Source organism: Encephalitozoon hellem, chromosome III (assembly GCF_000277815.2).
Source record: "Encephalitozoon hellem ATCC 50504 chromosome III, complete sequence".
Classification (NCBI taxonomy): domain Eukaryota; kingdom Fungi; phylum Microsporidia; family Unikaryonidae; genus Encephalitozoon; species Encephalitozoon hellem.
In genome coordinates, this window is record NC_018470.1 from 97,038 (window position 1) to 124,767 (window position 27,730).

Here is a 27,730-nt window from a genome sequence, read left to right on the forward strand (position 1 = left end):
TCTGAAGACTCGGCATCCTTTGTCCATGAGAGGGAGTGCTGGGCGTGCAGATGCCCTGGGCTTGCACGAGTCGAGAAATAAATCTTTTTGTTATCCCTGGAACTGCTTCAATAGAACAATGACAACAGAGATTAGAAATATAAAACTGGTGCAGAAGATTGCGTCTGGGGCCTTTGGGGACATATTTATTGGGCAGAACACGGTAACCAACCAGACGGTTGCGGTGAAGTTAGAGAAGAAGGCGCACTATGGGCAGCTTAAGCACGAATATGGCGTGTACAAGGCGCTTGGAAGCACGCGTACTCCGAAGATTTACGAGTATGGGAAGATTTTGTATGAGAATGTATATGTCAATGGGTTGGTGATGGAGCTGATGGGGAAGTCTTTAGAACAGCTATTTGTCACGTGTAACAGGCGTTTCTCGCTCAAGACTGTATTGATGCTGGGGGAAAAGATGGTTGACAATGTAGAGTACCTGCACCACAGAAACTATGTTCACAGGGACATTAAGCCCGACAACTTTGTGTTTGATGTCCGAGGAGACAAGCTATATCTGATAGACTATGGGCTGGCAAAGGAGTTCCGGAACCCGATGACGTTCAAGCACAGGGAGATGAGGACGGACAAATCCTTGACTGGGACGGCAAGATATGCCTCTCTAAGGACCCACCAAGGGTATGAGCAAAGCAGAAGAGATGATTTAGAAAGCATTGGATTTTGCATGGTGTACTTCCTCAAAGGAAGGCTTCCGTGGCAAGGGCTGAAAGCGAAGACAAAGCAAGAGAAGTACGACAAGATAAGGGAAAGCAAGGAGGGGATGTCGTTGTATGAACTGTGCATGGGGCTTCCAAAAGAGATCCACTCATTTTGTTTCTATGTCCGGAACCTTGGGTATGAAGATATGCCGAATTATGCGTATTTAAGGACACTTCTCAATGATGCTCTTAGGCAAAGAGGCCTAAGGAATGACGGAGTGTTTGATTGGATAGCAAGGACGCCCTCTGATTCTCTGGGGGATCTGGAGATTCTGTGAGTAGATTGAATAAAGGATACTTCTGTTCAATTGGTATGAATTTTTAGAGACAAGCAGTGGGCCTTTGCTATGAAAACCCATCAAGAGAAAAGAGAGGTTCTGAAGAGGATGTTTGAGGAGGAAGGGTTTGTGGTGGGGGATGGGCTGAAGTATGGAGTCGATCTTCTGTTGTACACGGACAAGCCATCCCGAGTTCATTCGAAGTACGGTATTCTCATAGATAGGAGGCACAGCTTCTTGGACATTGTCGGGGCACAAAGAACATGCACCTCTGTCAACAAGACACTGGTTGTGGTGTTTTTTGAAGGATGTAAAGTTCGGATGATGAGTGTCGAGAGAATGGAGCTGGGAGTGGAAAGGAATGAACTGTGATGGCAAGCCAGAGAGGCAATTTAAACTTGTAAAAAACAAGGTTTGAAAACCCCAAATGAAAAACAATAAAGATGTTGAGATAGATGAGTCTTTGTATTCCAGGCAGTTGTATGTTGTTGGAAAGGATGCAATGAAGAAGATGATGAGCAGCAAGGTGCTTGTGATGGGGCTTGACGGGCTTGGACAAGAGATTGTGAAGAACATATGCCTGGCTGGCGTGAGTAAGGTTGTTCTTTTTGACGACAGAGCGGTTAGTGAAGAAGATTTGTGCACTGGGTTTTACTTCAGAAGGGAAGATATTGGAAAGCCTAGAGATGCTAGTGTAGTAAACAGGTTTAGATTGATGAACGAGTATGTTGATGTCAGCGTTGCTGGCGAGGTGAAAAGCTTTGAAGAATATGATGTTGTTGTTGTGTGCAATGAGGGGTATGGGGAGCAGATACGGTTGAATGAGATGGCAAGGAAGGACAAATGCATGTTTATTGGGTGCCAGGTAAGAGGGTTATTTTCGCAGGTGTTTTGTGATTTTGGAGCCGAATTTATCTGTGTTGACAGGACTGGGGAGATACCTGCGAGTGGAATGATTAATGACATAAGTGAGGATGGTGTGATGACTGTTGTTGACGGGCAGAGGCATAATCTGGAGGATTACGATATAATCAAGATAACACAGTGCGAGGAGTATGAAGGAAGGTACTTTAGAGTCAAGGTTGTTTCGCCAACCCAAGTGATGTTGCAGAGTGTTGATGGTGTTAGGATGTTTGAGGAGGAGGTCGAGTTCAGGGCAGAGAAGTTTAAGACTGTGTATGGAGGGGACTTTGAGCAGCAGAAGAAGCCCACGATGATATCCTTCAAGCCTCTTGGGATGACCATTGACGAGCCGAGTATCCTTGGATTCAACCATGAGGTTGAGGAAAGGAACCTTGTTGTTCACAAGTGCTTTGTTGCTCTTGGAGAATACATGGAGCAGAACAAGCAAGAGCCTGATGGGGAGGGGTTTCTGTCATTTTTTGTTAAGAAGTATAAAGGCCATTTTGAGTTTGAAGGACTGATAAGATCCTTTGGGAGGCAGTGTATGGGAACGCTTATGCCCATGTGTTCTGTGGTTGGAGGATTTGTGGCCCAGGAGATTTTGAAGGGCGTGGGAAGTAAGTTTACGCCTTTACACCAATTCTTTTACTTTGATGCTGCAGATGTTGCTCCTGGGGACACTGAGGAAGATGGGAAGGAGTATGGCAGATATGGGCCGATGGTGAGATGCCTTGGGAAGGAGAGTGTCGAGAAACTCTTCAATCTGCATGTTTTTATGGTTGGTGCAGGAGCCATTGGATGCGAGCATCTGAAGAACATGATTATGTGCGGGATTGGGCACAACGGCAGAATAAGTGTTACGGACATGGATGCGATTGAGCAGTCGAATTTGAACAGGCAGTTCTTGTTTAGGTCTGGGGATGTGTCGAGTATGAAGGCAGAGGTTGCTGTGAGAGAAGCTGTGGCGCTGAATCAGGACTTTTTGAGAAGTATGGGTGGCGAGAAGAAGCCAGAAGAAAAGGGTGTCTGCAAGATGATAGATGGAATGTCCAAAAACGATTCTTCGCACTCAAATCTTGTTTACTACAACCTGAAGGTCGGGAAAGAAACAGAGGAGGTGTTTAGCGATAGGTTTCTTCAGTCTGTAGATGCTGTGGCAACTGCGCTAGACAACGTGGATGCAAGGATGTACATTGATGGAAGGTGCGTCGTAAATAGGAGGTTCATGGTGGATGCGGGTACATCTGGTACAAAAGGGAATGTTCAGGTTGTTGTTCCTTTCCACACCGAGAGCTATGGGTCTAGCCAGGACCCTCCCGAAAAGTCGATTCCTCTGTGCACGATCAAGAACTTTCCATATGCTATAGAGCATACAATTGAATGGGCAAGAAGTGAGTTTGAGTTCAAGTTCCATGACGAGATACTTCTTATAAAGGAATACTTGGGCAGGGAGAAGACGGACGCCAATGAGGAAAGGAAGGAGGACGAGAGCAACGAGGCTATGGAGGATGTTGTTGAAAAGATACCCACGAATGCTAAGGAATGCATCAGAAATGGGATTCTTCTTTTTGTGAAGCTGTTCCACACATCTATCAAGAACCTTATAACGGCATTTCCTCCTGACTCGAAGACAAAAGAAGGGCAGGTGTTCTGGATGCCACCCAAAAGACCACCCAGAACGATCAACTTCGATGTGAACAACGACCTTCACATACTGTTTGTCCAAAGCGCTGCAAACATATTCAGCTTCAACTTTGGAGTAGGGCGGCATATATCGAAGGAGATGGTCTCTGAGTTTGTGAGGAATGAGATATTAGTTGAGGAGTTTTCAACGGTGGCAGATAACATTTGTACAGAGGAGTCGCAAAGGCCAAGCGTGGATCCCGACATCATAACACCCTGCATCTTTGAGAAGGACGACGATACAAACTTCCATGTGGACTTCCTGTATGCAGCAGCCAACCTCAGAGCAATAAATTACAAGATAAAGCAGGCCGACAGGCTCACTGTGAAGGGGATTGCAGGGAGAATAATCCCAGCCATAGCAACAACGACGGCTGTTGTTTCTGGCCTGGCGATTCTGGAGATGATAAAGTATGCCCTGGGCGTAGACCACACTAAGCATAAGAACTCGTTCCTTAACCTGGCTCTTCCCTTCTTTGCCAGCACAGATCCTGTGGAACCCGTGAAGGAATCGTACAAGATTGAGAACAAGAAATACACATTCACTTTGTGGAACAGGCTGGAGTATAAAGATTCCAAGCTGGGAACGATCCTTAAGGCCTTTGAGATCCAGTTCAAAAGGAAGATATCGATGGTCACTGCAGAAAGTGCTCTACTGTACTGGGACTTCGATTCAAAATATGCTGATAACTTGGAAAAGACCGTTGGAGAGCTAGTTAACAGGAAGCCAGATGAGCTGTTTGTTGTTTTGGATGTGATAACAGACGATGAGGAAGGAGAATTCCCCAGGATTGTAGTTGTTTTCGAATAAAGGAGGCATTGGAATATCTTCTTTAATTGCTTTGTAATGGAAAGGATGCTTCTAGTTATCTAAGGGCTCAGGCAGCCTGATCGTCGTGGTAATGTTTTATGTGGTATTTGAGGCCGTTGTTGTTTTTGTATTTCTTATCGCATCCATCAAATGGACAAACATATGGCTTGAATATGTTCATCTTCTCTTCGGAATGGCCTTCCTTCATGTGGTATTTTAGTCCGAAGGAGGACGTGTATTTCTTGTTGCATCCTTCTATCTCGCAGGCATACACCCTCCCTCCCTTTGTTCTTTGTGCTTTCGAGTGCGGGCGGACAATCCGCTCCTCTCTGCATGTAGTCTTGGCAGTAGCAGACAGCCCTCTAACCTTTATCATCCCGCTATTTGGAATCCTGTTCCTCCACTCCCTATCTCCAACACTCTTATGTATGAACTCGTAATCAAACCCTGGATTGTCTTCTTCAGAAAATTCTGGTGTATCCTTTTGGGACAGAGTGTACTTGTAGAGCATCTCCTCTCTCTTCAGCAAGACATCCTCCAAGTAAAACTGATGCATATCCATCATGTATCCTATATCTTCATACCTTCTTATCCTCTCCTCAAATCTCTTTTCCTCTATTTGATACAGTTTCTTCAGTTTACTTGAATCATTTGTCCTCATCATGTGGCCCCTTGGGCGGTTAATTATTTTCCCAAATGTTATTCTCAATAGATTCCGGTATTTGTGCCAAAGAGGGCACAGCTGTCTCCCTAAGTGCAGAATGGCCCTCATCTACCTGTTTAGCCATGCACCATAGGGCATACAAAGCTTCTGCACAATACAAATAAATCCAATGGTTTATTAAATCATCCTCCTGAGGAGATCGCCTAGCAGATCTTGATGATTTCCAGTAGAGCCTCCATCGTTGAAGCTCCTGGACTTCTGGCCTTTGAATCCCCCACGCGGTGGAGACAAATGGAATGGATATAGGAAATTATTGACATCCTTGAACATCTCGGTTCCGTTGTAGATGTGGTGCACAAGCTCCTCAATGCACTTGATCTTCCCATCAAACATATCCTCAATAAACTCGTTTGTGAGCTTGACACGGGACATTCCGTTTCTGCCAGATCCCCTTGTGTACATGAGCTCTCTCAGCAACTCCATCTCAATTGTCCCAAATGCAACATAGTCCTTGATTATATGCAGCATATTCTTTGTGGACTTGTTGTTTCTGACAAACACACAGCTGTTGATCCTCTTCAGCCTGAAAAGCTCCAGGACCTTTCTAACCTTGGGCGAGCACTTGCACTTGGATCTTATCAGGATAACCACAAAAAACTCCGCCTCCTTAGGAACATAGAATCCGTTCTGCATGCTTGCCTTCTTTTCGAGAATCTCTCTTTCCTGCTGGTAGTACTTATTCAAAAGTTTCTCAGTCATCTCCTCTGCATACTTTGCATTGATCTTCTTCCTCTCCATAAATTCCTTTTCTTGCCTTCTTTTTATCTCGGCCATCTTGGCCTCGTATTCCTTCTTCCTGATAGACGACTGCGGCGCCTCGCTCATCACTGTCTCCATTTTTAGGGCAAATTTTTACTCAAAGTTCTAATACTCCATTCTCCCTATGCAGGCACATTCCTATATAACTAAAGCCATAGACAGCCTACTCCTGTTTATTTATACCTTCCTGATACTCAATCACCTCCCTGAAGAAAGCCACAAAGTCTTCCTCAACCTCGAACAGCCCATTGAGCAATACGTCATTTAAGGTGCAAGAGTCAGTGACATAAAAGTCGGTTAAAAACATCCCCTTCCCCTTGGGCATCCTCCCAACAGTCATCTTCTCAAATAGATAGCTGCATCGTGCTCCTAGAAGGTGGCAGAAACTATTGTTGCTGTTCGTTCCAATTATTCTGCCCTCCCTCAGCTCGGCGAGTATCACAGACTCCTTGATCGACTTCCTCAGCTCAAGGGCGTCTACAGCATGTGCAAGGTTCCCAACAATTATAAAGTACTTGATACTATTGTCTAGATCGTCTATGGACCCCTGGAAGTTGTCGATGGCCTCCATCCTTTTCTTATCGTCGCTTATTCCCTTAGTAGCGAGTATGTCAGACCATATAAACGACAGGCTTGGCACCTGGGCATTCCTGACGTTCATAGACTCCAGACACTTCAGAACATGCGGATAGAACCAGAAGTACCTGCACAAAAATGTAAATATTAGGAACACTTCATAGCTCTCACGGAAATCTCTTCTGTGCTTGAAAGACAAGTACAATGCAAGAACAAGAAAGGGTGCTTTTCGTGATGAGACCAGGACAGCAATAACCATCTTTGTATTGAATACAGACATGTCTTTTCTATATACCCCGTAGGCTTTCCTTAGGAGATCTTCATCAAATCCCTTCCTCATCAGCTGTATCACACAGTCAATTGCCTCATGCGGATGGCCTTCCAACCCGACCATCTCAGCAATAAACTCTATCTCCTTGAAGCACACCCTCGACTTTAGAAGCTCGACAGCCCTGTCCTTCTCCTTCAACTTGTGGAGAAGATAGTATTCGTAATTCAGGCTTTCTTTCTTATAGATCTCCACCCCGTTATCTAGCGCATGTCTGTACAGATCCCAGTCGTCCAGACTTTCAAGAAGAAACTCTATGCACTCTGAGGCACCTTGCTTCCCAACGAGCCTGTAGTGCCCATGTATGCATGCCTCTTTGAGAATTAGATAATAAAGATGGTCCCTAAAAGAAATCCCTTGAACATAGTGATGCATTTCCTCTATCAGTAGCCCTCTCTTGTACAGCATCCAGATCAGATTGCTCTTGATAGTAGCACTCTTCAGAGACTCTAGAAAAAGACTCTTCTTGGCCTCATCTTCCGGGCTTCCCAAAAAATCAATAAGGAGAGATGCCACAAGAAACATAGGATTCCTGGAAAAAAGCATTTTGCCGAGTTCGATGCTCCTTTGCACATCATTTCCGAGGAGCGCCTGTATAAACTCCTTTTCCAAGTCCCTCTGCCCAGACACGAGTCTTTTCAGAAAGTCCAGTTGCTTCATGAGCTTAGGGCCCTAAAATTCTCGGCCTTTTACACATGGGTGCAGCCGGCACAAGAGCCATCTCAAGCCGCCCACTATTTCCATTCCTTGGGTAGTTTCAAGGTCTGTCCCTCTCAATAATCGCCATTGTAAAATTTTTAAATAAAAACAAACAGAGGAGAAGGAAAGAGGAGACATGAGAGAAGCAGGGGATGAAGACCTTCCTTCTGATGTCCAGGACAGGGAAAAAAGAAGAAGATTGGCGGCGCAACTTACAGGGGAGATGGGGCTTATCAGGAGGGAATTTGAAAGTACGGGAGGAATGAAAAGCGGAGCAAGGTTTCTTTACGACTTTGAAAAGCACCTGCCTTTCAGGCATCAGGAAATTAGATATGCAAGTGTCTCTAGTAAATCGAGGGAAGAGAAGACTGTAGACGAATCCAGCAGAATAAGAATGGCAGCCGAGTACGCAGCAGAGGCTGGGGTTTTGGCGGTAATGGATGTTTTGAGACATTCCAAGAAGGTTGTATTTAGTAAAGATTGGGAGGTTGGATATAGGGAGGATAACGTTATCGGTATTCTGCAAAAGATCGAAAAGAAAAGAAGAAGAAAAGGCTTGGTGAGAAGCTGTGAGGGGGCTTGGATAGATAAGAGAGACGTGGAAAACACATGGAAAAGGATGGTTGATGCTGAGAGCAAGAGGATGAACGCATTAAAGCTCGTAAGCCATGAGATAGCACTTATGAAAAGAAGCAGGGTGGTTTGTGTCAATGCCTCTTTCCGAGCCTTGGATGAGGCCAGGGCCTGGGATCCGGAGGATGGCAGCACATTTGGAATGAATGGAGAAGAGGAGGTGGTGACTTACCGCAGGACAAAGATTGTTAAGACGGATCCTAGCGAGGGTGTGAGCCGCGAAAGTGTGGTTCTTCCACTAATGAGAGACGACAATCCCCCAACCATACTTAATGTCAGGACACACGACTCTCCCAAAAAGAAGGAAAGGGCATTGGCAAAGACTCAAATGATTGAAAGATATAAGAGATATCTTAGGAACTTTTCAAAAATGAATGCTAAGCGGTCGAGCAGAAATAGCTTTAACATAGCGCAGACATCTGCATCAAGCCATCCAACTAGCCAGCATGTTTTTAAGAAAATACCGATGGAGTACCTGAGGTGTAAGAATGCTAGGGATATTGTCAACTACAAATACAAGCATGTGGTTATTGGCAAGGAAACCCGGATGGCAGGAGGAGGTGAGTCGGGGTACTCACCAGAGGGCATGCAGGACGGGCTTTCTGGAGACTTGTGCTCGAGTGGAAGCGATGACACAAGTATCAGATATACCTTTCTTATTGAGGCAGCATTGGGCAAGACCCCTGACTCTGGGAGGAAGGACATTCTGGAGGCGGACATGGAGAGGGCTTCTATGATGCAGAGAGACAAAAGGTACATTTACAAAGTGCCGGCGCAAGTACCATTGTGCGATGGTGATGAAGGGGGAATGGATACAAATGTTCAGACGAGACCTGAAAGTACTGAAAATGTGGAGACGGTGGGGTCCTATAGAAGCCTCATTGATAGCGTTACCCAAGAGCCTAAAGATGGTGCAGAGGACGGCAAGGATGAGAAGGTATAGAGGGCTTTTCTATTAGCAAAATATTATTCAGCATTTAAATTAAATACAAAGGAAAGTGTAAGTGTGTGTACTTTGTTAAAGATCTCATGGCATTGGATGTTCTTTGTGACTTCCAGGTAAGAAGTTCGGTAAAGCACCTATTGGATGTGGAGCCGGCCTCGGGGTGTGATGGAATACCAAATCTAATAGGGGATTGGACTGCTTAAGGTTCGAGAAAGGATTGGAGGAATAAATACAGAGGAGCCAAGAGGAAAGGAGATATGAAGGACGAAGAGGAGACTCTAAGCTACATAGACTCTGGGATAAACGGTATAGAGGAGGAGGTCAGCAGTCTTATGGACGAGTCGATAACGAGCAACCCTTCTCAAGAAAGAGAGATGAGAGGTATGATAGGAGACTTTGAGTACATAGAGAACAAATGGATAGGAAACTACAGGTTTGTGAGGCAGTTGGGTACTGGGAGCAGCAGTAAGGTTGTACTTGGATGCGATGTGCATAGCGGAGAAAAAGTGGCAATAAAAATAATTCCTAGAAGAACGAACGGCGAGGAAACGAGCGGAGTGGAGATGAGGTGTGACCAAAGGATCTTCAGGGAAGTGATTATATCATCTGTGGTGAACCATCCACACATTGTGCGGCTGAAGAACTTTCTGTACAGCCCTACACACTACTTCTTGATATTCGAATATGTGAAGGGAAAACAGTTGTACGACATCATCATCAGCAACGGGCCATTAAAAGAGAAGGAGGGGCAACGATACTTCAGACAGTTGCTTTCTGCGATTGACTACATTCACAAGAACTCGATTGTGCATAGAGACTTGAAGATAGAAAACATATTGATTGACGAGAACGACAATGTTAAGCTGATCGACTTTGGACTGTCCAACTTTTATGATAACAAGACTTTATTGAACACGTTCTGTGGAAGCCTTTACTTTGCGGCGCCCGAGCTGCTTCAGGGCCAGAGATACTGCGGGCCTGAGATAGATGTATGGAGCCTTGGGGTTGTTTTGTATGCGATTCTGTGCGGGTGTGTTCCGTTTGATGATGAGAATGTCCAAGGACTTCAAGCAAAGATAAAGGATGCAGAATTCAAGTTCTGCAGGACCATTTCAAAGGAGGCGCAGGAGCTGATCAAGGGAATGATTGTTGCACAGCCATCGTTGAGGATGGGGCTTGACCAGGTGATTGGAAGCGAGTGGGTCAACAGTGGGCAGAAGAGCAGGATTAACAGCTACACATCAAAGAGATATCCAATAATGAAGATTAACGAGAAATACATAAAGTCGATATCAAGGGCAATCCGATTCCAGTTTCCAAACATGGAGAGAGAGATAAGAAGGTTCCATAGGATATGCAAGGAGGAGATAGGCACTCTGGAGCAGATTTATTGGTCCAGAAGGCCTGTTGTGTCACTTTACTATCTTGTTTGCGAGAACCTTGGAGATGAAGGGGAGAATGAGGTTTATGACGAAGAGGATGAGGAGTTATCTCACGAACTCCCTGAGGCGATCTACGACTTTGTGAGGTTTATATTTTCGAAGGAGAAGGTCCAGGTGCCGAGGCATGTTAAGAAGGAAGTCTTTCTGACCTCTACAAGCCAGGACTCTCTTTGCAGCCTGAAGGGAAAGGATGGGGGGCTTCCCCGAGTCAGGCAGACATACCTGAAAGGGTTTTTCAAGGGGATAAGGGTAAAGCATATTGGGAGCCATAATGCACTTAAAAAGATACTCCTCGACATATTCAACTCAAATAATATTATCTACGAGATCACGGAGAAGAGCTACTTCTGTTCTGCATACTACGAGGACCTGGAGTGCCTCTTCAAGGTGTCTATGTATTTCAATGTTCTTCTCAATGAATATTACTTGACGGTGACGCCTCTGAACAGCGAGAGGAAGCTCTTCAGGAATGTGTATGAATGGATTTCTTGTGGTTTAAAGAACAGAGCATGAAATAAATTGTTAAACTTTGACTGGTTTGAAGGATCTGGATTTCATCCTCGGAGACAGTCGAGACGTTTTGCCGGGCTCTTGATGTCTTTGGAGGAAGATATTTTGGGTTTTGCGGTACCCCTGGGTTTGCGGTTGTACCGTGAACTCAAAATAGCCACAATTGCTCCCTTGGCCTTTATGGGTCCGAGGTTCGTAGATGGCTACATTTTGATGTGATGTCTTCTTTTGTGATTTTTTCTGTTTCAAGGCTGTTTTATGCTGTTTTGGAACCTCTATAAACAGAAACGACTCTTGGTGCATATTGGGGCCAGATGGTTTCTATTTGGTTAATTCTAGGATGCGCTTTCTGTTCTCTCGAGAGCGACATGCTGAGATACACAAACAAGTTCAGGAACGAGCACAACATGGAGGAGCTTTATAGCCTGCCCTCGCTGCAGAAGGCTGCGGACTTGCAAGTGTTGCATATGTGCAGAAAGGCCAAGCTTACACACGATGGGCCTAGCGGACTGGAGTCCAATCTTGCTGGAAGACTAAAGAAGTTTGACTTTGTTGGACTGAACATTGGTGAAAACATTGCCAAGCAGGAGAATGACGATTATAGGGAGGTTGTCAAGCTCTGGATGAAATCAGAAAAGCATAGAAACAACATTCTTGGGGACTATGTATATTCTGGAGTTGCTACGTGTGTTGGGAAGGACGGCAATAGATATTGGGTTCAGGTGTTTGGAAAGGATGTCAGCAACACAAAGATTGCCAAGATGAGAGACGGGATGAAGACGTCTACGTCTAAAGGATGTGACACCCAGTCGAAGGGTGGAGGGCGGCCTGCTATGGAGAAGATGCATGATAAGAAAGAGGATTTTGGAGAGGAAGGCTACATAATGGTGATTCCTCCTGAGTACGAGAAGAAGCTGCAAGGGAGTAGAGAAGACTTTGAGGATGCCTCGGACGAGCGTGGAAGTGGTGAGCCAATTGCGAACCAAAGGGATGTAGAAAATCGTCCTAATGAAGGAAAGAGGATACCTGAAATTGGGTTAGATAGAATGAAGTATCCTGGATGGAGCTTTATTAGAAGGCCTAGGTCTATTTCCCCTCATGAGCGTGATAGGAGGAGGGAAGAAAGGGAGCTACTGAGCTTTGGAGATTATCTAATTCCACCGCATAATGAAGGAAAGAGCCAGACAAAAGCCGATGTCCAAAGCACTCCATACTCATTAAGCTCTCAGGTCCCTGTTTCTACTGTCATACATGATGCCAAGACCCAGTCTTCGACAATACCAACAATTACATTTGTATTTAAGGATCCAGGAAACACTACGATAGTCCCCGCACTTCAGTCATTGATTGATGCGATTAAGGGGGCATCGTCGGAAGTCCCTTCGAGCAGCAAAACTTCTTCCATGCCTCCAACCTTGTATTCTTCCTCGAAGACAAGTGCTTCCACCACCCAGCCGCCTGTATCCAGCAGTGTACAGACGTCCTCTTTTGTAACAAGTAGTAGGAATGCAATATCCACGGTTACGGTTACCACAACGACCCATGAGTCTGTTACTACTGTTTATGTGCCGAAGCATCAGGTCCTGACAACAACGGTGCAATCTGATAGAAAAAGCACTGACCAGCCATCCGGGAGAAAACCATCCGGCCAAGGAAGTCTTGGAGGATTGCCATTAAGACTTCTCGGGGCAAGCGGGGGTGGCAGCAACGGGATCATAAGTCCTGTTGTAAGATTCGATGGAAAGGACGGCACAGGAAGTGATGGAGAGGAAGAAGGCCTTGGGTACGGAAAGATATGCCAAAACGGCTACAACAAGGATGGGACATGTGTGGCTTCAAAGGAGCTTGACAGCTCGAAACTGAAGGACGCCTTGGAAGACCTAGTCCGGAAGGGAAAGATCCATCTTCATATTGTATCTGATGAGGATTGTGAGGACAAGGAGGGTTGTTACGAAAGTAAGAATAGAGTCGATATAGGAATTCCGTTTTCCTATAAACTTTGAGGATATTAAAGAGGTTGTTTTGATGTCTATAGATGCCTACTACTTACTTTATTCAAAGCAAAAAGTTCTTACTCAAGAACTAATCCAAGGTCCTTGAAGATGTCGTGTAGGGCGATCACAAACGCGTCCTCCCTCGTTCTTAAGGCTTTTATGTCTTGGTTTTGGATCCAGAAGACTGCATCGATTTTTATTCCTATCGACGAGTTCCTCTTCAGGTTGTAACCATACACACTAAACTTTCCCGTGTACACATTTGGATCAGACTTCACCTCCTTTTCTATTGCTGCATTCAATCTCTCTGCCTTTTCTTTGAACTCGGGAGCGTTGGTGAAGGTAAATTCAAACTGCTTCTGCGATGTCCTTGCCTTCCTGAGGTTGACTATGGTCTTGTCCATGATCTTAGTGTTGGGAATCACAGTAACTTTCTTTTCCACCACAAACGAAGTGTACAGAAGTCCCATATCATATACTTTGTGTAGCTTTCCATCTATAAGGATTTTGTCCCCAACATCGAACGGTTTCACAAGAAATATAAACACCAGGGACTTGAACATGTCTCCCAGAGTTGAGGCGAAAATCACATGGAGAGAAAACAGCGTACCAAACTGGATGGGAAGGAGGTTAACAAGGTTGATTTCGTTCTCGACTATGGGTGTGGCTGCTGCTACTCCAAAGGGAATAAGTATGAAAGAAAGCACGATGTCCAGCTTCTCCACAATCGTGACCTTCTGTGCCATCCCCATGGTGATCCTCTTCTCCTCATTCAGGATATCCCGGTAGACAAGGGCAAAGCTACTTCCTGTCAGCCTGCCATCCCCATATATGTCAAACCGTTCAAATATCTTCTGTGCATAGTCAGTTCCGAAAAAGTATTCCAAGGTCTGTATGTCAACAGCATCTTTCTCTGGAGAAATGGTTTTGAAGACAGAGTTTGCCCAGAGCTCGACATCCTGCTCAAGGTCCATTCTTTTCCCAGTTATCCTGTTCAGCTGCTCGAGCATCTTCATGTCTTCGTAGTTCATGTAGATTCTATCTTCATAGTTCTCGAAAAGCATCTTGTAGTTCACTTTGTCCATGAAAATCGTCTTTGTCAAGATTATCCCAAGAAATATAGAGCCTGCAAGAAGAATCCTACTTATCTTGTCCATTATGAATGTTTCTGGCTTCGTTGATGGCTTCGGCTTGGATTGGTCACTTGTGTCTGCACTCGCATCTTCGCCTGATACCTGTGGAGTCCCCTCTTCTGCACCCCCGGCACTCTCCACACTCATTATCTCTATTCCACGGCTGTAGCTTCCTATGATAAAGGAAAGGGCTAGCAGCGTGAGGACAAGGCTTATGAACCACCCGTTCTTTATCAGTGTGCTTTGAAGGAATCCTTGCTTTTCCTCAACCTTCTTCAAGGTAATTGAAAGATACGTCAATGCAAGCTCGAGTGCAAACCAGATCATGGCACCAATGAGGAAGCACATCAGAAGCCTCTCACTCACAACCGATAGGTGATTGTTTTCATTGGACTTTAGCTTTGGTAGGATCAATGAGTAATAGGTCATATATGCCAGCATCCCAGAGATTAGCGATCCCAAAAAGTAGAAAACAATCCATATGGCTGATGGAGGGCTTGGATCATTTGAACGGCTGTCTATACCCGACTTCTTCTCCACAAAGAAGTCCGATTCCTCTATCTGTTGCATATCATCGATTCTTTTGGCCTGCATGGTACTCCTATTTGCTCAGTGTTATGTACAATGCGAAAAAGGAGAGTAATTATGGTGTTTGAGAGATTTTAGTGGTGTGTACTCGAAGAAAACTTTGTGACCAATAGAGGTTGAATATTTAATTTTCATCGAGATCTCCTTTTCTCTCGTCTCCCATTACATTTCCCTCTTCCCTGGACGTCCAGAGAGTAAGGTTGTCTCTGAGAAGTTGCATTATCAAGGTTGAGTCTCTGTAGTGCTCTTCAGAAAGGGTGTCCAGTTCCTTGATGGCCTCATCAAAGGCGCCCTTGGCTATTGAGCAAGCTTTCTCGGAATCATTAAGGATCTCGTAGTGGAATACTGAGTAATTTAGCGCAAGGCCTAGCTTTATGGGGTTTGTGGGCGGAAGTGTCTTGGCCTTTTCTGTGGCTTCCTTGTAGGATTCTCCTGCATTCTTTGACACCTCTCCATGCTCGGACCCTGAGATAACCTCTGCCTTGTATCTGTAGTAATCACCCTTCATCTTTAGAAAGAAGATGTAGTACTCAATGTTCTTTTTTGCATCCTCGAGACTCAGTATATATGTCGTAATAATGTCCAAGACCTCGTCGCAAAACCTCAGGAGCTCCTCCTCAACTGCCTTTATCTTTTCATCAATCACATGGACCACGCCAGGGTCCTTTCCCTCAACCTTCTGTCTTTCGGAGCACAGCATTCTCCAGCTGGACCTTCTTGAGCTCACCAGGTTTTTGTATGCAACGGAAAAAAGGTTTCTTGCCATAACATTGAGGGTGTGCTTGTCCTCGTGTGCAACCATCACGGCCTGCTTCATCTCCTTTGCCATGTCATCGTATCTCTCTGCCATGTCGCTGAGGTTTGCCTTTTGCAATGCCTCTTCGTACTGCTTGGATGCCATTTCTCAAGCCCCCGGGGATTTTTATTTTTATTCAAGAGAGATGTCAATCGATTTAGAGCAGACAAAAATTATCCCAGCAGGGCTGATGGACGGGTATTTGAAGGAGCATCCGGGCTCCAGGACCCTTGCAGACGAGCTTTCCAAGTTGGCGTCGACTGATGGGGTGGATCTGTCGAGATATGTAGACCCTGAAAATCTTGAGCTGATAGACCATATATATGCAGGAAGAATATACAAGTCGAAGGATGTCAGGAAGGTGCTAAGGAGGATTGCCGGGAGGGAAGGCTCGAGGGCGGAGAAGATTGCGTATGAGATGCTTTGCAAGAGAAGGATTGTTTTTGATAACTACCTGCTCAAGTTGTCCTTTGTAAAGAGGTTCAGAAGGTTTAGGAGATTCCTTGTCGATGGAAATGGGATTGAATACAGAATGCAGATGATGCTCCATAAGCTGCTCTACCTCAGAGAGGATGTGATTGGGGAGATAGAAAAGGAGATTACAAAGATCTCGGGTGAAAAGGTATGGGTTTATGTCGGGGTTCTTGGGAACTTATTAAGCCGAGATGTGGTTATAAGGATTATGGATTATGTGGACATTGAGGTAAAGCCTTTTGTGGGATCTTTTTTGCCAAAGGAGGACTACTACAACAAAATATGCTGTACGATTCTGAGGTCACCCTCTTCCGAGAAGGTGAGAATAATCTCGTCGATGGGCACGATCGATAAGACACAGCTGTACAGATCACTACTCTGCGCATGGTTTTCCGATGATGTGGAAAAGCGAAGGTTTTCGGATTTTATGGAATTGATGAAGCTAGTGAAAGTTGAGAAGAGTATGAGGATGGAGATAGTTAATGGGTATCTAAGCGGGCTTGTATATCATCGAATGTTAGGGGAGTTTATGAAGCTGTTTGAGCACATGAAGAAAGCAGGGGTTAGTGGAGATGAAGGCAGGGTGTTTGAGAAGCTCTACAATGCGATCCGCAGGTACAAGAAAGGAGGGAGGTTGGAACTAGCTGGATTTCTAAGCAAGTGCAAAGAAGGAAGAAGAAAAGGAATGCTTTCGCCATATAGTTGGCAAGATATATATGATGTATACAAGGAGTGATTTAGCTAGCCTTAGGGTTTATATATGAAAGGGAAATAAATTTTGTTATCTCTCATCCTGGGTATGGTGGTTCTAGGTAGGGAAGAGGAGTATCTGAAGCTGGAGCGGTACCTGGACATATTTCTTAGTACTGGGGCTGGAGGGATTGTTTACATAAGTGGGGTTCCTGGGGCTGGAAAGACTCATACCGTGCTTGAGCTGATGGAGAGAAGACAAGTCTCGCATCTATTTCTGAATGCGACTGAGTTGAGGTCGAAGAGAGAGGTGTACAGGTGGGTCCTCACGAACTTATCCTGTAACTCTAGCCAAAAGAAGATGTATCTGATGAACCTACAACGGCATTTTATGGAATGTGCTCTGCCGCATGTGATTGTGATTGACGAGGTGGATACTCTCATAGGGAAGAGCCAGGAAATCCTATACAATATATTTGACATGCCTTATCTAAGGAATAGCAAGCTATTGCTGTTTGTGATTTCCAACACCATGAATCTCCCGGAAAAGCTATTTGAGCCCAAAGTTTGCAGTAGAATAGGAGGAAGAAGGGTCAACTTCGTGCCATACACATCTGCACAGTTGTGTTCTATCGCCAACGGATGCGGAATGAAAAGAAAGTGTGTCGAGCTTATTTCAAAAAGAATTGGGGCGATCAGTGGGGATGCACGAAAGGTGAGGGATGTGATTGATAGGGTTAAGGAAAGTGAGAAAGGAAATGATGCGGAGATACTAGACGTGGATGGCATTATGAGAAAGATGTATGTCCCGGTGTATACTTACTGCATCCAGGGACTATCTTTCTATCAGAAGGTTATTCTATTTCTACTGAATGGAAGTGGGCGTGAGAGAATGAAAGTTAATGAGCTGTATGAGGAGTTTATTTCTTTCTGCAAGAGATCTGATATCGAGGAGATTGGGTTTTTTGAGTACTTGGACCTTGTGGGGGGACTGACAAGATGTGGGATTCTCAGATGTATGAACTCTGGGAAGGAAGTTCTGGCGATGGTTCTAAGAGAGGAGGTTGAGAAGAGCCTCGAGGGTGACAAGGAGTACCTGGAAATGTCTGGGAAGGGATGTGGCCGAAGATTGTATGGGAGGGTTTCTGGTTAAATCTTTGGGGGGTTACACCCATCCGATGGACCAAAAGCTCAAACACTTTCTTGACAATTCGAACTTCCGAAAGGACAGAAAAGGTAAGAAAAAGAAGATAGAGGTGTCTGGAGGAAAGAATGAGGAGGGACAGGAAGAGATTTTGATGATTAGAGACGGGCAAATTGTTGTCAATGACGCAAGCATGTACGTGGACACGCACAAGGATATGGAGATGGAGGTGATGGAAGACGATAGGATTGTGACATCCTCGACATTCAGTAAGAAGAAGGGGGCGCTGAGGTGGAGCAAGAAGGAGATAGAATTGTTCTACAAGGCACTGGAGATATGTGGGATTGAGTTTTCGTTGATAAGCTCATTATTTCCAAACAAGGAGAGGAAGCACATAAAAGCAAAGTACATAAAGGAAGTCAAGGTCAACCCAGAAAGGATAAACGAGGTTTTGAATGAGTACAAGACATTTGACCAGGTGGCCTACAACAACCTTAGAAACTATCTTCTTGAATAGAAGGACTTTAATAAATCTACTTTATTTCCTTTGCAGCCCTACAGCAATTTCTTCTTGAGGGTCTTGGGATACATTCTTGTGTTAGTGATCCTGGAGAGCAGCATAAACAGTTTGTAATAGCATATGACAAGCAGGATTGCTACAAAGACAAAGACTGCTCTCATCAGCATTGTCATGTAACCCAAGAACGGATAGACCCAGTAATCGTTAAGTTTCTGGAAGTGGTGGATGACGACGAAGTAGACGATGCCGAAGATGCCAAAGAACAAGTAGTGCCTCTTTTTCTCGTAAATGTCGACGCCCGCCTGGTCTATAAGGAGGACAAGAAAAGGAAATAAGTGAAGAGAGACTTCACATATCAGCGGTGTTCTAATGCCTGCCATGTAAAATTCTCTGTTTTTCAACAGCGTTGGATTTATGAAGTTGAGTGTCCAGAAGACTGTTGTTACCAATGCCTCCATTGGAAGAGTGACTGAGATAAAGTCTCTATAGACCTCCTTGAAGGCCAAAGCTCCCATGTGCTTCACACAGTAGCTCAGAAGCAGTGTTATTACTGTCATGTACAAGCCTATTTGTGTTATGTAGATGTGGCTGCCACCAGCAAGCTTATTGACGAAGTCTATCCACTCTCTTGGCTGTGAATAGTCTGTTCCCCCGTAAACGCAGAATATCAAAAGGGCTCCTTTGAGGACCTCCCTTGATGCTGACAAATATCTAAACCTTGCCATAAAGTGACAGTGCATCATGAAATTAAAGTAAAATAGTCTTGGAACAATCAGGCCTCAATGATTTAGCAACACCTAAGACATGTCATATATAGGATGCTTTGACCAATTATACTTCTAGATTTGATTGCTTTCAGACTCCTCATAGCCCTGATGAATTGTGTCATTAATTGAGATAAGGCTCCTATAAAAAGCAACGCCTATAAGACATGATGCAGCTATGAACAATATCCTTTTTAAGGGCCCATAATTGAATGCAGAACCCTGCGGATCCTTGAATATGGGATACGGCCACTTATTATCTTTTTTGTGGAAGTAGGTGATTTCCAAGAGATATAGAATACCGGACCCAAATATGAAGTAGATGCATCTCCTTTCCTTCCTTAGCCTCACTTCTGCTTGCGATATCAGCAGGAGAACGATTGGGAAGAGATGGGACGACATTTCTATAAATAGACTGTCGCTGTCGTTCATAACGGACTTACCTAGAAGAAGCTTGCGATCAGTAACATAGAGGCTCCAGAATAGCACGGTTACTATTCCTTCTAGGGAGAACGCCACGGCAAGCATATCCTTGTAAACGGCCTCTAGCTTTTTTCCTGCTTTGGTTTTCACAATATATCCAAGAACTGTTGAAATAATAGTTAAGTACAGTGATATAAATGTGAAGTATATGAACTTCCCGGCAGTAAAAGCACTTGCAGCCCCAAGAACAGCGGAGGTGTGAGAGCAGTCCATTGCTGCATACACACAAAGCCCTAGAAGCAGCAGCTTTAGAACTTCCTTTAGAGTTAGTTTTATTCTACTTTTTTCCATAGGGCCTATTTAATATCCGAAAATATCGATAAGAAGGTGTGACTAGGAACCTTTTGTTTTGGATTTTACAGAAGGGTGGATAGAAGTGCAGAGGTCTAAGAGATAGGGAGCTGGGGATAAAACAATAAAAAAGCACCCCTTGACACAGGGATGCTAAAGATATATGAGGATATAATCAACGAGGTTATATCCAAGCTTGAGCAGGCTGAAGATGAGACAAACCTGGGGAAGTCCGCGATTCATGAGCTTAGAAATGAGTGGAGAGAAAGACTTATTGAATATACGCAGGGCGAGTGGGGTGTAGAGAGAAATATAAATAACGATGGCCAAGGATACCGTGGATACGAAAGGCCCCCTGAGGAGTCTGGAAGTGGCTTTAATGGAAGCACGATGATAGAGAGGGAGGACGGGATGTTTGAGGACTACGAAAGCCTGAGTGCCTCGAGTGGAGATTCTGAAATAATAGGGAAAAAGGGTAATGTTGGTAACTGCATGGTTTGCCTATATGTAAAGGTTAACATGTCGAAGGGGAAGTGGAAGTGCACGTTTAAGCAGGGATTTATTAGCATAGGAAACATAGACTTTGTGTTTAACTCCGCTCAGGGAGAGCTTGAGTGGTGAGCAATTTTATTTAATAAAGAATCCTTGTATATGCGGAAATGTTTGAGAAGTTAGTGGGATGAGCCCTGGAAATGGGGATTAAGCAACTGTCCAAGCTCCTGAAGGAGAACAGCGCGAATGGGATCAAAGAAAGGCCATTGGCATACTACTCGTCAAAAAGAATAGCGATTGATGCCTCTATGTCGATATATCAGTTCTTGATAGCTGTTAGGTCTGATGGGTCGATGCTAGGGAGCGGGGATGCAACGACATCCCATTTAGTGGGGCTTTTTTACCGAACGATTCGGATGGTCGAACTGGGAATAACGCCTGTGTATGTGTTTGACGGGGCGCCACCTGAGATCAAGATGAAGGAGCTAGGAAAGAGGAATGAGAGAAGAGCGATGGCGGATAAGGAATACAGGGAAGCATCTGAGGCTGGAGATAAGAGGCTTATGGAAATGTATGACAAAAGAAAGACAAAGGTGACTGGAGTCCATGTTGAGGAGTGTAAAAGGCTTCTTGGGCTGATGGGGATACCGTTTGAGACAGCGCCCAGTGAAGCAGAGGCATACTGTGCCTTTCTATGCAGAAAAAGAATTGTCTATGGTGTTGCGACCGAAGACATGGATTCCCTGACGTTTGGATCTCCTGTAGTGCTAAGAAACTTCAGTGGAGCCCAGAGCAAGAAGCTTCCTGTTGTCGAGTACAATCTTCGGCAGTTGCTTGAGGATCTTTCTTTGGAACAAAATGAGTTTATTGATCTGTGTATTCTCCTGGGGTGTGATTATTGCGACACCCTGAAAGGGATAGGGCCCAAGAAGGCGCTGGGGCTTATAAGGAAGCATAGGAGTATTGAGAGGATTCTTCAGGAGGAGAATCTGGATGTGCCTGGCGGCTGGGGATATGAAGAGGCTCAGAAGATATTCATGAATCTTGGGGAGATTGGTGATTCAAGGGAGTTTAATATCTCCTGGAGTTCGATCGATAAAAGTGGGATTGTGAAGTTTCTTGTTGAAGAAAAGGGATTTGACCTGGAAAGAGTCAACAAAGGTGTCGAGAAGCTTATAAACTCTAGAAAAAAGAGTATGCAAGGGAGGCTGGATGGATTCATAACAAAAAGCAAGTGATGCAAGCACTTACAGGGTTCTATACATCAGGTTTTTCAGATACAAGGGCCTAGTGCTGGATACATGTCTTTTGAAACTACACGAGTCTACAAGCAGGCAGCCTTCTTTGTCTATAACCCCTGAGTCAAGGATGTCGAGATAGTAGGATAGAATCTCCATGCTTGTTACGCCCCTGAGTTCATTGACATCAGACGTAAATGCTCGGAACTCAGATACACAATTGATGTACTTTATCCTCCTCCTAAATGCTATCAGGATAAGTGTTATGTGAATCGGGTTAAACAGGGAATACAGGGTTTCTATGGTATACTCCGGGATGCCGTATTTCTTTGCAATTATTCTTTTCGATAAAGCCGAAATGCTTGGGTCGATGCTATATTGTCTTTGGATCTCTTCGGATCGCCCTGTCCCTGTTAGTTGGATATATAATGCTTTGTATGACTCGAAGGGAAGAAAGCCTATGAAAAAGACTCGGTGGTTGAATCTCGACTTGACTCGTCTTTCCAGTCTGTCTAGAAAAGTGCAAGACGTCGATACAAGGACTAGACAGCAGGAATTCTTTCTAGCTTTTTCAAGGTAATGATATATATGCAGCTGGAAGGAGATCGGCATTTCGTCGTTTATAGCAATAAAAAAAACTTTTCCATCAGGATTTTCGTCCTTTGGAGTCGTTGGAAGGACCTCCACAACTGTCCTGTTTCTTTTCTGTGCATGCCTCTTCACCAGTCCGACAACTATGGAAAGTATGTCGTGGTCGAGTCCGCACAAGAGAAAATGCTCTTGATTTTTGTCCACAAGGCATGTTATCTCAGATATTGTGTTTCTAAAGCATGCTTCAACTGCTTCGTCCATGAGGGAGGCAAAAAGAGAGCAATCTTTGATGCAAGGATCTTCGATGCAAAAGGAATGCTAGATCCCGGGTTCGAACCGGGGACACCTAGATCTTCAGTCTAGTGCTCTTCCACTGAGCTAATCCAGCTGGTGTGTGTGCACAGGACATACATCCAGACACAAAAGCCACTCCTTCATCCCCTTGTTTACTCAAGCCCAAGGAATGGATCATCATAGCAACACCACCTCGTTAAGGGAACTATTCTCCTCTTCGCATCCAGACCTTCTCTCGGCAATAGAATACATGCATGAGCACCCGTCCGTAGGAATATGGCAATACATATGCAGTAGAATCAGATACTTCGATCCCCAGATCCACTACCTTCCTCAGCTTGTTCATGTATTCCTCTACAATAAAGACCGAGTGGCTAGTAAGCCAATGCATGACCTTCTGAGATACTGGGCATCCAGAGATAAAGAATTTTCCTGTGCACTATACTTCCATCTAAGAGGCGCTCTTGAAAGTGGCAGCGACGCAAGATCTATATCCTGTTACTTTCTGATCTGCGATATGTTTGAAATGGAGAGAAAGAGAATGTGTAGAAACACAAGGATCCTGGAAATACAATACAGGTACAAGAGGAAGATAGGCAGGACGTTCTTTACACCGGCCTCAAGAAAAGGATATCCTCCCCTCAGAGGAATTTTTCTTTTTTTTGTGAAGGCTGTGTCATGGGTAACCGATCCAAGGCTCTTCAGGAGGATTTGCAACTACGAGGAGATGTTTTTGGAAACAAGGGATGTGTGCAATATCAATGTGAAGAAAGACCTAAGGTTCGGAAACGCATTCGACGGACTGGGTGTGGGGGCAAATGTTTCGTTTCTCGAGTCGCTTGTCGAGATCCCAAGTAGGCTCAAGAAACTTCCAAGACACCTAAGAGAAAGGGGGCTGGAGATGGAGATCAAGCTGCTGAACCATAATCTGCCTGCAAGGGTATTCCTTCCACTACATTCAGGGAGGTTTGTGTTGACAGCCAGGGTTGAGGAATCATTTCTTTTGGATTCTGCCGAAAACTCCCCGTTTCTTGTTGTATTTGAGACTGCATTGGAGGTGCCGAGAAAGAGCTGTGCAAGGGATGAGATAAAGGATGCTCTGTTTCTGAAGCAGCAGCTCGATGCAGTCAGTGGCCTCTCTTCTCTAAGCGAGATACACATTGTCAAAGACAATGTGATGGCCTCTATAGAAAAGATCCTGATGACCAAAAGGTATGAAGACACCTCTTCTGAGAATTCTCTAAGTACAGAGACTTCCCAGAATAGTGAAAGAAGAAAGAATAAGCACCTTGACGATATCTATATCAGAAAGAAGACTGGAAAGCATGGAGGAGACGGAGGGATTCTTCTCATGAACTCCAGGTCATATTCTGCAGGGCAGCTGGGACAGGGATGCTCTCTTACCCCCCTACCCAAGGAAAGTGCAAGCACGCATACACACACTGGATACAGATGCCATGACGGATGGATACTTAAGAAGGCAGAGCTTAAGAAGACTTCTTTGTTCGGCAAAGTAATTGGATGGTGTGCAGAGTCCATAATTGTCAAGACGGGAGACTCTCTAAAACAGGAGTTGATAGCACACCAGGTTTTACGTGAGATGAAAAGGATCTGGAGGGAAGAAAATAGTTCTCTGTGGGTCAGGCCATACAAGATCTACCTTGTAAGTGATACAAGCGGAATAATTGAGACTGTGGTCGATGCAACATCGATACACAAGATAAAGAAGAAGATGATGTCTGAAAGTAAGAATTACTCTCTGAAGAACTACTTTGCAGAGTCCTTTGAGCTGAACAGTGAGAAGTATAAGAGCTGTTTGAGAAACTTCTTGTACTCCCTTGTGGGATATTCGTTGGCTACATACATTCTGCAGGTGAAGGACAGACACAACGGGAACATAATGATCGACGGACAGGGACACATTGTCCACGTTGACTTCGGGTTCATAATGGGAAACCACCCCGGATTCTACTGTGTTGAGGCGGCGCCGTTCAAATTCTCAAAGGAGTATCTTGAGCTTCTTGGAGATCTTATGGATGAGTTCAAGAACCTGTTTCTCCAAGGATATATGGCGCTGAGGAAGCACAGCGGCCGACTCTTCAGGATAATGGAGACGATGCCTGGAAACTCGGCCACAGAATGCTTCAACAGAAGAGAAGTGCAGAACTTCAAGGATAGATTCCAAATGGATCTCAGTGACGAGAGAGTTGAGGAACATGTGACATACTTGATAAACAAGAGTCTCAACAGTATGGGAACGGGGTTGTATGACTCGTATCAGTATTTTTCATATGGATACCTTTAGTCTGAGATTAAACGATTTTTTTTGCTATTAGGAATATCCTTTATTATGTCGCTCAGAAGAATCAGGCTGCCAAACAAACCTTTGGTGATTTCATCTCTGGGTGATTCTGTATACATTGGTGATGCACATGGATTTGCATACGAGATGAAGCCTCCTTACATTTCCCGAACTGTTATACTTCAATCATCTGGGCCCATATCTGCACTAGCTGTTGGAAAGGATGTGTACTACGGCAACTGGGATGGCGATGTAGGTGTTGTTGGGGGAAAGAAGATTAATCTGGGAGGCGAGATTGTGAAGTGTATGCTGATCCACGGAGACAGAATTTACGTGTCTGTGGGGCTAATGGTATATGGTCTTAGCCTTGGCTTGGATATAGAGTGCTCTTACGAAGTTAAGCATAAAGTGCTGTGCATGAGTGCCTTTCAAGGATCTGTTTATTGCGGGATGGGTGTGTCATTTCTGTCGCGGATTCATGACGAGTTTGAGATTATTGGGAGAAGTTTACACGACACTTCTATATTCTGTATTTGTGGAGAGTATACAGGATCTGCAGATGGAAGGGTTTTGAGGCAAGACTATTGTGATCTGGACAATGCTGAGGAAATTTATAAAGGAAATAACTGGATTAGGTCAATTTACAATCAATATCTGTTCTCTGATGGAAGGAATGTGATGGCCGATGTTGATGGATTAAAAGGTAATGGGAGCTGTGGAGTGAAGCCGATATACTCACATGAAGAAGATGTGCTTGGTGTGATCAAGGTTGGAGGTACGGTTATTTCCATTGGCCTGGACTACTGCTACTGTGTCTTTGAGATTGCCCCAGGTCTTAGTCCAGAGGAAGAGATGGAGATAGCAGAACTCATGAACGAGTGACGCACCTTTAAGTGGAAGTCTGGGGAATATGTTTGTTTGGAGTTGCTTAAGACCAGAGGAAGGAATAAACAAAGCCGAGATGTTTCTGCCTCCGGATACAAACACAAAGGAAAGAAGAAGATTTGACCTAGATGATCTGCGTGTTTATTACCTGATATGTGAGGAACTTGGAATAGCCGAGGAAGAGCATATACAGAAATCCTTTTACTATTTGATGAAGTGGGCAGGGCAGGATAAGTTTAGTGGGGAGGTGGGGCTTCTTAGAAACTATATAATGAGGATCAAAAAGGAAAGAAAGGACAGGTCTAGTGAGTGGGATGTGTTAATGATGTGAAAGAATTTGATAAAAACCTTCAGTTACAGTACTTTCTATACCTTCACATCGATTCAATTCTTCAATAGCATTTTATTCGTGATTAATCTCGTGTTTGGTATACCATTAATAAGGCACAGGAAAGAACAACAATTATAACAAACTCTATCATGCCGAATAGGATGATCAGGATTGGGAGAAAGGAGGGCTTTTCCGACAGAATCCTGAATCCCCTCTTGCCTAGTGCCGAGCAAACCTTTCCCGATATTGCAGCCGTGATTCCCACCATTAAGGATGCAGAGAGATATGAGATACTCCTTCCCATGTCCAGCTTTTCGTCTATATTTGTTGCAATGATCAAGGCAACAAGAAAGCTACTGAAAAATATTGTTGACACCATTATCATGATGAAGTATGTGGGCCCGAGTATGGATCTATTCTGACTGCATAGAATCGATGCACCACCCGAAGAGGCCATGCCTTCACATGCGCCATAAACTGCAAGAGCTATCTCAACAGCAAGGCCTATGGAGACGATTGAGAAGGGTGTGTCACTGTCACTTCCTGCCTCCATTGAGATGATGGGTCCTATTAACAAAAACATCAAATCCATCGGCTTTGAAAACAAGATCCTTCTAAACCTCGAATGGGGATGCTCAAGTACTGTGGGGTGACAGAATTGTCCGGGAAGCCAGGAACGGGGAAGACTGCGATTGCCATTGAAGAATCGAAAGAGCTTGCAACAATATATATAACAACAACAACGTTTTGCATTGAAAGATACAAAGGTACGTCTAAGGAGGTGATGGACCGGATTATTGTGAAGTACATTCCGGGCATTGAGTATCTAGCATCCTTTGTCATGAATTCCATGGAAAGAATTATTATAGAAATGGGTGTCAGGTTGGTTATCATAGACAGCCTGGATCATCTTCTTGCAACCGAGGGCGCGGGAATGGATCGGCGCATTCTATTTGGAATCGTCAACCGACTCAAGAGAATGAACCAGAAGCACGAGGTAAACATCCTGGTCGTCACCTACCACCATGGAAATTGGACGGTCGGTACCTTTTGCATACCCAATCCCATGCTCGGGCTCCAGTGGATGTATATGGTGAACACAAGGTACATTTGCTGCAGAGATGGAGACAAAAGAATACTCAGGCTTGCCAGATCACCCTCGATGGAATCAAGGGCCTGGGAGTTTGAGATTGGGTCATCTGCAGTGCTGATTGCATCTGAAATTGTAGAGCAGCAAGAAACCTTCTAACTTATTCAGTAAATATTTTATCTATTCACACTCCATCTTGGCGCTTCATGGGAAGTAGAACAGGACTCCCTCTCAAAATCCTATCAGTTTCTCTTAAGAGATTTAGATATATCTCCGGTGCAATGTTCTGCGGCAGAAAGGAAGTCTCTCATGTGGAGATCGCCGGTGTGTGCATACACAAAGAAAGAAACTTCGCCAGAATACTGGACTTCTGTGGAGAAGTGCTAGTAGAAATGGAAGATCAGGAAATACACCTGAGCTCATCCTATCTGCTCACATGTAAGATACACATAAGGAACGGTGTCATCGGTTTGCGATGTAAGTCTGCACGGAAGATCGGAATTTTTGAAGAGATGTTTTTTTGGGCTGAGGCAGTCAATTTAAGGAAGACATTGCAGTGTAATCGAAACAGACACTGAGTTTA

General features: G+C 44.5%; 25 protein-coding genes and 1 non-coding gene across 26 annotated transcripts; 16 read left to right on the forward strand and 10 right to left on the reverse strand.

Annotated features, from left to right (window-relative positions):
* Positions 1–118: 118 nt before the first annotated feature.
* On the forward strand, positions 119–1,033 carry EHEL_030810 (protein kinase; the record flags this gene model as incomplete). The annotated part of the gene is made up of 1 exon (XM_003886910.1): positions 119–1,033. One exon carries the CDS (start codon positions 119–121, stop codon positions 1,031–1,033), a length of 915 nt encoding a protein of 304 aa, XP_003886959.1.
* A 69-nt stretch (positions 1,034–1,102) lies between these two features.
* EHEL_030820 (putative tRNA-intron endonuclease) lies at positions 1,103–1,405 on the forward strand (the record flags this gene model as incomplete). Its single annotated transcript, XM_003886911.1, has 1 exon — positions 1,103–1,405. The coding sequence occupies one exon, from the start codon at positions 1,103–1,105 to the stop codon at positions 1,403–1,405; it is 303 nt and encodes a 100-aa protein (XP_003886960.1).
* A 55-nt stretch (positions 1,406–1,460) lies between these two features.
* On the forward strand, positions 1,461–4,430 carry EHEL_030830 (ubiquitin-activating enzyme E1; the record flags this gene model as incomplete). Its single annotated transcript, XM_003886912.1, has 1 exon — positions 1,461–4,430. One exon carries the CDS (start codon positions 1,461–1,463, stop codon positions 4,428–4,430), a length of 2,970 nt encoding a protein of 989 aa, XP_003886961.1.
* A 67-nt stretch (positions 4,431–4,497) lies between these two features.
* Positions 4,498–5,091, reverse strand: EHEL_030840 (putative G2/M transition transcriptional repressor; the record flags this gene model as incomplete). Its single annotated transcript, XM_003886913.1, has 1 exon — positions 4,498–5,091. One exon carries the CDS (start codon positions 5,089–5,091, stop codon positions 4,498–4,500), a length of 594 nt encoding a protein of 197 aa, XP_003886962.1.
* A 180-nt stretch (positions 5,092–5,271) lies between these two features.
* On the reverse strand, positions 5,272–5,991 carry EHEL_030850 (60S ribosomal protein L7; the record flags this gene model as incomplete). Its single annotated transcript, XM_003886914.1, has 1 exon — positions 5,272–5,991. One exon carries the CDS (start codon positions 5,989–5,991, stop codon positions 5,272–5,274), a length of 720 nt encoding a protein of 239 aa, XP_003886963.1.
* Positions 5,992–6,076: 85 nt separating this feature from the next.
* EHEL_030860 (uncharacterized protein) lies at positions 6,077–7,477 on the reverse strand (the record flags this gene model as incomplete). Its single annotated transcript, XM_003886915.1, has 1 exon — positions 6,077–7,477. The coding sequence occupies one exon, from the start codon at positions 7,475–7,477 to the stop codon at positions 6,077–6,079; it is 1,401 nt and encodes a 466-aa protein (XP_003886964.1).
* Positions 7,478–7,652: 175 nt separating this feature from the next.
* On the forward strand, positions 7,653–9,092 carry EHEL_030870 (uncharacterized protein; the record flags this gene model as incomplete). Its single annotated transcript, XM_003886916.2, has 1 exon — positions 7,653–9,092. One exon carries the CDS (start codon positions 7,653–7,655, stop codon positions 9,090–9,092), a length of 1,440 nt encoding a protein of 479 aa, XP_003886965.2.
* Positions 9,093–9,352: 260 nt separating this feature from the next.
* Positions 9,353–11,050, forward strand: EHEL_030880 (serine/threonine protein kinase; the record flags this gene model as incomplete). The annotated part of the gene is made up of 1 exon (XM_003886917.1): positions 9,353–11,050. One exon carries the CDS (start codon positions 9,353–9,355, stop codon positions 11,048–11,050), a length of 1,698 nt encoding a protein of 565 aa, XP_003886966.1.
* A 311-nt stretch (positions 11,051–11,361) lies between these two features.
* Positions 11,362–13,050, forward strand: EHEL_030890 (SCP/PR1 domain-containing protein; the record flags this gene model as incomplete). The annotated part of the gene is made up of 1 exon (XM_003886918.1): positions 11,362–13,050. The coding sequence occupies one exon, from the start codon at positions 11,362–11,364 to the stop codon at positions 13,048–13,050; it is 1,689 nt and encodes a 562-aa protein (XP_003886967.1).
* Positions 13,051–13,118: 68 nt separating this feature from the next.
* EHEL_030900 (uncharacterized protein) lies at positions 13,119–14,768 on the reverse strand (the record flags this gene model as incomplete). The annotated part of the gene is made up of 1 exon (XM_003886919.1): positions 13,119–14,768. One exon carries the CDS (start codon positions 14,766–14,768, stop codon positions 13,119–13,121), a length of 1,650 nt encoding a protein of 549 aa, XP_003886968.1.
* Positions 14,769–14,886: 118 nt separating this feature from the next.
* EHEL_030910 (14-3-3-like signal transduction protein) lies at positions 14,887–15,663 on the reverse strand (the record flags this gene model as incomplete). The annotated part of the gene is made up of 1 exon (XM_003886920.1): positions 14,887–15,663. The coding sequence occupies one exon, from the start codon at positions 15,661–15,663 to the stop codon at positions 14,887–14,889; it is 777 nt and encodes a 258-aa protein (XP_003886969.1).
* An 85-nt stretch (positions 15,664–15,748) lies between these two features.
* Positions 15,749–16,768, forward strand: EHEL_030920 (uncharacterized protein; the record flags this gene model as incomplete). Its single annotated transcript, XM_003886921.1, has 1 exon — positions 15,749–16,768. The coding sequence occupies one exon, from the start codon at positions 15,749–15,751 to the stop codon at positions 16,766–16,768; it is 1,020 nt and encodes a 339-aa protein (XP_003886970.1).
* A 63-nt stretch (positions 16,769–16,831) lies between these two features.
* EHEL_030930 (Cdc6-like protein) lies at positions 16,832–17,875 on the forward strand (the record flags this gene model as incomplete). Its single annotated transcript, XM_003886922.1, has 1 exon — positions 16,832–17,875. The coding sequence occupies one exon, from the start codon at positions 16,832–16,834 to the stop codon at positions 17,873–17,875; it is 1,044 nt and encodes a 347-aa protein (XP_003886971.1).
* A 25-nt stretch (positions 17,876–17,900) lies between these two features.
* Positions 17,901–18,383, forward strand: EHEL_030940 (transcription initiation factor TFIIIB subunit Bdp1; the record flags this gene model as incomplete). The annotated part of the gene is made up of 1 exon (XM_003886923.1): positions 17,901–18,383. The coding sequence occupies one exon, from the start codon at positions 17,901–17,903 to the stop codon at positions 18,381–18,383; it is 483 nt and encodes a 160-aa protein (XP_003886972.1).
* Positions 18,384–18,421: 38 nt separating this feature from the next.
* EHEL_030950 (uncharacterized protein) lies at positions 18,422–19,111 on the reverse strand (the record flags this gene model as incomplete). The annotated part of the gene is made up of 1 exon (XM_003886924.1): positions 18,422–19,111. The coding sequence occupies one exon, from the start codon at positions 19,109–19,111 to the stop codon at positions 18,422–18,424; it is 690 nt and encodes a 229-aa protein (XP_003886973.1).
* A 114-nt stretch (positions 19,112–19,225) lies between these two features.
* EHEL_030960 (uncharacterized protein) lies at positions 19,226–19,924 on the reverse strand (the record flags this gene model as incomplete). The annotated part of the gene is made up of 1 exon (XM_003886925.1): positions 19,226–19,924. One exon carries the CDS (start codon positions 19,922–19,924, stop codon positions 19,226–19,228), a length of 699 nt encoding a protein of 232 aa, XP_003886974.1.
* A 150-nt stretch (positions 19,925–20,074) lies between these two features.
* EHEL_030970 (transcription initiation factor IIA large chain) lies at positions 20,075–20,545 on the forward strand (the record flags this gene model as incomplete). The annotated part of the gene is made up of 1 exon (XM_003886926.1): positions 20,075–20,545. One exon carries the CDS (start codon positions 20,075–20,077, stop codon positions 20,543–20,545), a length of 471 nt encoding a protein of 156 aa, XP_003886975.1.
* A 71-nt stretch (positions 20,546–20,616) lies between these two features.
* Positions 20,617–21,654, forward strand: EHEL_030980 (flap endonuclease-1; the record flags this gene model as incomplete). The annotated part of the gene is made up of 1 exon (XM_003886927.1): positions 20,617–21,654. One exon carries the CDS (start codon positions 20,617–20,619, stop codon positions 21,652–21,654), a length of 1,038 nt encoding a protein of 345 aa, XP_003886976.1.
* Positions 21,655–21,663: 9 nt separating this feature from the next.
* EHEL_030990 (uncharacterized protein) lies at positions 21,664–22,506 on the reverse strand (the record flags this gene model as incomplete). The annotated part of the gene is made up of 1 exon (XM_003886928.1): positions 21,664–22,506. The coding sequence occupies one exon, from the start codon at positions 22,504–22,506 to the stop codon at positions 21,664–21,666; it is 843 nt and encodes a 280-aa protein (XP_003886977.1).
* A 55-nt stretch (positions 22,507–22,561) lies between these two features.
* On the reverse strand, positions 22,562–22,633 carry EHEL_031000. The gene has a single exon. It is a non-coding gene; the product is annotated as a tRNA-Phe (tRNA).
* A 75-nt stretch (positions 22,634–22,708) lies between these two features.
* On the forward strand, positions 22,709–24,844 carry EHEL_031010 (phosphatidylinositol 4-kinase beta; the record flags this gene model as incomplete). Its single annotated transcript, XM_003886929.1, has 1 exon — positions 22,709–24,844. One exon carries the CDS (start codon positions 22,709–22,711, stop codon positions 24,842–24,844), a length of 2,136 nt encoding a protein of 711 aa, XP_003886978.1.
* Positions 24,845–24,889: 45 nt separating this feature from the next.
* On the forward strand, positions 24,890–25,723 carry EHEL_031020 (uncharacterized protein; the record flags this gene model as incomplete). The annotated part of the gene is made up of 1 exon (XM_003886930.1): positions 24,890–25,723. One exon carries the CDS (start codon positions 24,890–24,892, stop codon positions 25,721–25,723), a length of 834 nt encoding a protein of 277 aa, XP_003886979.1.
* A 79-nt stretch (positions 25,724–25,802) lies between these two features.
* Positions 25,803–26,057, forward strand: EHEL_031030 (uncharacterized protein; the record flags this gene model as incomplete). Its single annotated transcript, XM_003886931.1, has 1 exon — positions 25,803–26,057. One exon carries the CDS (start codon positions 25,803–25,805, stop codon positions 26,055–26,057), a length of 255 nt encoding a protein of 84 aa, XP_003886980.1.
* An 82-nt stretch (positions 26,058–26,139) lies between these two features.
* Positions 26,140–26,610, reverse strand: EHEL_031040 (putative V-type ATP synthase subunit; the record flags this gene model as incomplete). Its single annotated transcript, XM_003886932.1, has 1 exon — positions 26,140–26,610. The coding sequence occupies one exon, from the start codon at positions 26,608–26,610 to the stop codon at positions 26,140–26,142; it is 471 nt and encodes a 156-aa protein (XP_003886981.1).
* Positions 26,611–26,682: 72 nt separating this feature from the next.
* Positions 26,683–27,306, forward strand: EHEL_031050 (DNA repair Rad51-like protein; the record flags this gene model as incomplete). Its single annotated transcript, XM_003886933.1, has 1 exon — positions 26,683–27,306. One exon carries the CDS (start codon positions 26,683–26,685, stop codon positions 27,304–27,306), a length of 624 nt encoding a protein of 207 aa, XP_003886982.1.
* Positions 27,307–27,353: 47 nt separating this feature from the next.
* EHEL_031060 (uncharacterized protein) lies at positions 27,354–27,725 on the forward strand (the record flags this gene model as incomplete). Its single annotated transcript, XM_003886934.1, has 1 exon — positions 27,354–27,725. One exon carries the CDS (start codon positions 27,354–27,356, stop codon positions 27,723–27,725), a length of 372 nt encoding a protein of 123 aa, XP_003886983.1.
* Between the last annotated feature and the right edge of the window lie 5 nt (positions 27,726–27,730).